The following is a 5,394-nucleotide window of genomic DNA, read 5'->3' as shown; positions in this document are numbered from 1 at the left end:
ATCTTAGCTAGCAGTCATCATCATGAATCAAGTCGACAATCTACTGGCAAATCCTTTTCAAACCTTGTCATATGAAGATAAATTATAGATAAAATGTATCGGTGCTCATCAGCCATTGGACAAACATTACACAACAAGTTGGAAATTGCAAATTCAACAATGAGGGGTTTGGAAGGAATCAGTGGCTAACTGCAGGCATTGCAAAGCAATCACTAGCCTGTTATTCAGTGGAGTGGGTGTGTGGTCCAAGTCTGGGTGTAAGGGTCTCTTTTCCAAGCTTAAAAGTATAAACATTCAACACCATGGGCCATAAAAAGGTTGAATACATTAGCCATGCTGTCAAGCCAGCATGACTTCTGCCGCGTTCAAAACAACTGGAAACTCGGAAATCGAAGACTTCAGTGAGTTCAAGACAACTGGGAAATCATAAGAAAACGAGCTCCGACTGGGAAAATATGTTTTGAAAGGTCATCCAACTCGAAATAACAAATTGGGAACTCAGGCCTCTTTCTAGAGGTCCGACCTGAAGATCACTGACTTCATGATTCGACCTTGTTGTTTTCCGAGTTCCCAGTTGTCTTGAAAGCACCATAAATGCAGAGAATGGCAGGCTTTGATGACAACATTTGCCCATGGAGGACCGCTGGACCACCTTCCTGTTCACGTGAGCACAACAAGGCGAGTCCAAAAATGTATTGTATGCTGCTGCATAAATGATGTAATATGCCAGGGACATATGTATACTGTAGCTAAGAAAGTAATACTAAGTGTATGTTGTGTAGTAAGCTGTTAGTAGCCCATGTGCCTCACCCTAATAATTTGGTCGCTTTCCCCCTCATAGTTTGGTCCCTTTCCCCCTCATAGTTTAGCCTTCTCTTCTGACTTGGTGGTGCACATGTAGCCCATAGCCTGTTTTAGAGAAATTTAATAATCGAATATTGTAAGAGCTTTCATTGTCTGCTTATATGCCCCCTTTATTTATCCTACGGTTCTGACTTGGTGTACAGGGAGAATACTGTAGGAACGCCCCATGTTCTGAATTCTGTCGCTGTACATTTCAAAAGTGCTGAACAAATAGTTATATTGACTACGTCCGTCGTAGCTCACTCACTAATGTCTTAATCGAAATTACGGATTGCCTCTTATCCGCTCGTCGTCCCCTTATGCCGTAGTTTGTACATCTCAATTGTCAGTAGAAACCACATTTGTTTAAGCAAGTCAGTCATATCGGCTGTTTTTTTAAAAGGCAGTAAATGAGGTTGAATGAACTGTTTTGCTACCAGACAAGGCTCTGCTGGTAGCCAGGTGTAGCAGTGGGAAGGAGTCACTCCATGGTGCTGAAAAGAAAGCACCGTTTGTCACCGTTATAGTGCAATGAATGTATTGTTTAGTGTTGTGTTGTGTTGTGTAGTGGCTTTGCTGGCATGTATCTTTTTTTTTATTTTTTTTTTTGAGTTTGCCCAACCAAGATTTACATGCAAAAATCGCCACTATAAAAGGAAATGTTCTCTAGACCTACAGTAAGTAGCCTAGAATTCAATATCTAAAATACATCTTGCTTGTTTAAAGAAGAAAAAAAAACATCGGTAAAAATGTGGTGTCAATGAAAGATACCCTCATTCTTCTGTACTCTCTGAAGTGGGTCATGTCTAGATGGGATACAGCTTTTGTCCAATTTTCGTCAAAAGTTGCAATATTTGCATTATAGCTAACCCCTAAACCTTTTCCTAATCTTAACCTAATTCTCCTAACCTGCTATTTTCATCCGGCTAACCTGCTGCATAAGTTCTCCTAAACCTGCTACGAAAAGTCCATTTTGACTAAAACTGTATTCCTTCTAGACAAAACATCTGAAGTGGTGTATTAATTTGGCAGCCACGGAGCTCTCAGCAGAGTAGCGAACTTCTCACACACACTCAGCTTCACAAATAAACAAACGCTTCGACGCCAGCGGTAGTAGACTTGGCCTACGCAAGCGTCCACTGCAAACTGCACTTTTTCCTCTTTATATTTTCTGAAATAGGCCTGGGTAATAGAGAACGATGTGCTTTGAAACGAGATTCTCTCATTCTTTTATTTTTGCGTTGTCACATGGTTCTTCCGTCTGCTGTGTGCCAATAGCCTATTATTATAGCTCTTTATCGCTCTCGGCGAAAGAAAATGACCAAAAATGGTCACAACGTTACACTGCTAGCCTTGTCTAGTCGATGCTAGGCTGTAAAATGTTTAAACAAATGTAAGCGTTCAACCTATGCCTGGTTATTAATCATTACTCCCTGACACCTAATTTGCATATGTTACCCATCTCACCGTGTTGACAAAGGAGGTGTGTACTCTGAAATGTAAACAACTGTCACACCGCATCTTCACTGAACCATGGAAAAAATCATCACCGAGTGAAACATTGTAACCATCGGTGACAACACAATATAGAACTAAAGGATACTGAAACTTTACCACATCAGTTATAAAACATATACTATTCCATTAAAGAGATCAGAATCTGCTAACCTACTTCTATAGAAAACTTTAATCCCTTCCACCGAAAATCCAGAAAAGTACTTTAACCTGTCGAGAACCAAGAACCAGGAACCAGTAACGTCTAACGAAAAAATGGTAACAAGAACACAAAGTAACATCCCATTTTCTAATCATAGTCTATGCATATTCCACTTACCTCTAAATGCGTAGCTTTCCTTAATGGCAATTGTGTATCAATCCCTTTCCGCCAAATTAATTGGATCCATCCAACTTTGGAACTTGGAAGAGTCGCTTTTACACTTGCGTGATGCACGCTCTCTTTTCCAACTGGGGGAGGGCATTCTCTGATGTTCCACCCCTCACTGGCCATCTCGACCAATGACATCGCTCTCTCGTGTCGCTCGATTTGCACACGTTCAGATTGATTGACACACGCAGGTGATAAGAGTGGGTATGCAAAATATACCATACGCAATGCTTTCCGACATTGAGTGGTGACACCTAACACTGATGACATTGTCAGATGCAGAAAACAGGCTATACTTTTATTTTATTTTACACACAATCTGACTTTTGATAGCACACACACACACAAATCAGATATTACATTCCTTTTTAATCCTTGCATATTAAGATAGTACAGGAAATGAATAAAACCTGGAATTAAATGTGACCTAAGCAGCATCAAAAACCATGTCCACTGCCTCACAGGTTTGGTTTCTCCACAGGTCTAGGATCAGCTGATTGGTGTTAAGATGCCACACACACTGCACTACAGGTCTCCAGACTGACTGACTCAGGATCAGAGAATAACAGAGGTCCTCCGATACTCTAGGCAGCACATCAGTTTCTCAAGCCTCCAGACAGGAATACAGAACTGCATCATGGGCACTAAGAAGAGAAAATCCACACACATACACCAGGGCCATATACTACAGTCCTACATATTTGGTGGAATATTTTACAGGTAACATGTACCGTAGCTGAAATGAAATTATAATGTCAGAAAAAAGTTTGATGCCAAAATAGATGTTTGCCAAACTATGTACAGTATCTACTGTATGTAATGACAAGAGACTGATACTTACACCGCTTCACACGCTGCGTTTAACATCATAGCTGGTGAGAGAAAAACAGAGGAGAAAAGGAGTGACAAGGAGGAAGAGAGAAACACATCCAGAGAGACAAGCAGGAAAGAGTACCTCACCCTCGTACCTCTCTCTCCCTCTCGTAGTGTCTCAGTCATCGGTCAGTCAGTCCAGTATCTCCTTGATGCACCAGCAGCAGAGTACGAAGTAGAGGCACTCCTTGAGGGACTGGATGAAGCCGTAGGCGATGTTCCCACCCAGTAAGTTCTTCCCTCTGCCTAGGCCCATGGCCATGTCACGCAGGTTCTGCCCGAGGGAGGAGGGCATGGCCTGGGGGAGAGGACGCTGGGGGTGCATGGCTCTGTGGCTCTCCTCCACACGGAGGACAAGAGGAAGAAGTGATAGAAAGAGGAGATGAGGAAGAGGGGTCAGGTCAATCCCAGAGGAGTAGAGGAAGAGTGGTCAGGTCAATCCCAGAGGAGTAGAGGAAAGGAAGAGTAGAAGGGTGAGGGTCAGACCAGGGTTGGACTGGGTGTGTGTGGACAGAGAGCTCCTCCTATAGTGACATCAACACTACCAACACCAGGGGGCGTTCTCTCAGCTCCTGATCTTTCTCTATTCTTCTACACTCTGGAACATGGACACACCAGTCACCACTGGTTATAAAACATTCTGTTCACTGGCTCTGGGTGTGTTCTGCACCCCCCCTCCCCTCCCCTCCCCTCCCCTCCCCCCTCCCCTCCTCCCTCCGCATCTCTAGCGTTTATGCCAGTGGAACAGACTAGCTCGGTGCTCTCCCTATGGAAAGCAGAATCTCTCCACCACACCACTCCTACAGTCCACCCTTCAGGATAGTTCCAGTATCACCTGCTCAATACAGCTCTACTGTAAAAGCGTACAGTATGCCTCCTCTCCCTCCCACATCCCACTTTTTGTCCAGGACTGTGTGACTGCCTATTGTTTCTCTCTTCTGGTAATCTGGGTTTTGTGTTCTGAACAGGTTGAAATAAGTAAGCCCCACTATTATGATTTCTATATTGTTCGATTACTGAGTGGTGGTCAACGTCCAGGTTGAAATGATTCTGTGAATGTAAGCTATAGGACATGTTCTCACCAGAGGTCTGAATTTACAACATTTGCTGACATGGACCCTGTACCAATGCACATTCTCGAACCCTAGTCCCTACTGTACGCCTAGGCACAACTAGCCTCTTTCTCCCCCCTGTGGTAACGCAACTCTTCTTCCTCCCTGAGGTAACTCAACTAGCCTCTTCCTCCCCCCTGTAGTAACTCAACTAGCCTCTTCCTCCCCCCTGTGGTAACTCAACTAGCCTCTTCCTCCCCCTGTGGTAACTCAACTAGCCTCTTCCTCCCCCTGTGGTAACTCAACTAGCCTCTTCCTCCCCCCCCCCTGTGGTAACTCAACTAGCCTCTTCCTCCCCCCTGTGGTAACTCAACTAGCCTCTTCCTCCCCCCTGTGGTAACTCAACTAGCCTCTTCCTCCCCCTGTGGTAACTCAACTAGCCTCTTCCTCCCCCCTGTGGTAACTCAACTAGCCTCTTCCTCCCCCCTGTGGTAACTCAACTAGCCTCTTCCTCCCCCCTGTGGTAACTCAACTAGCCTCTTCCTCCCCCCTGTGGTAACTCAACTAGCCTCTTCCTCCCCCCTGTGGTAACTCAACTAGCCTCTTCCTCCCCTGAGGTAACTCAAGTAGCCTCGTCCTGTCCTCTCCTTATCTCCTTGGTCGGCTCCTTGAAGTGTATAACTTAAATTAAAACAATATATAGTGTTTACCTGTATTTGGCAGAATAAATAAATAAGTAAG

At 44.3% G+C, this 5,394-nt stretch overlaps 1 protein-coding gene across 2 annotated transcripts; it reads right to left on the bottom strand.

The window, feature by feature from the left end:
• Positions 1 to 2,678: 2,678 nt before the first annotated feature.
• On the bottom strand, positions 2,679 to 4,130 carry LOC121543202 (lens epithelial cell protein LEP503-like). 2 transcript variants are annotated; one of them, XM_041852925.2, is made up of 3 exons: positions 3,689 to 4,130; positions 3,570 to 3,600; positions 2,679 to 3,372 (listed from the first exon to the last, which is right to left on the bottom strand). In XM_041852925.2, exon 1 carries the CDS (start codon positions 3,924 to 3,926, stop codon positions 3,735 to 3,737), a length of 192 nt encoding a protein of 63 aa, XP_041708859.1. In that variant the 5' UTR covers positions 3,927 to 4,130; the 3' UTR covers positions 2,679 to 3,372; positions 3,570 to 3,600; positions 3,689 to 3,734. The 2 variants fall into 2 exon arrangements, with proteins under 2 accessions (XP_041708859.1, XP_041708858.1); XM_041852924.2 differs by having other exon boundaries at positions 3,697 to 4,127.
• Positions 4,131 to 5,394: the final 1,264 nt, after the last annotated feature.

The sequence above is a fragment of the Coregonus clupeaformis genome, chromosome 17, assembly GCF_020615455.1.
Source record: "Coregonus clupeaformis isolate EN_2021a chromosome 17, ASM2061545v1, whole genome shotgun sequence".
NCBI classification, from domain to species: domain Eukaryota; kingdom Metazoa; phylum Chordata; class Actinopteri; order Salmoniformes; family Salmonidae; genus Coregonus; species Coregonus clupeaformis.
This window is presented reverse-complemented; position numbering and strand designations above follow the sequence as displayed.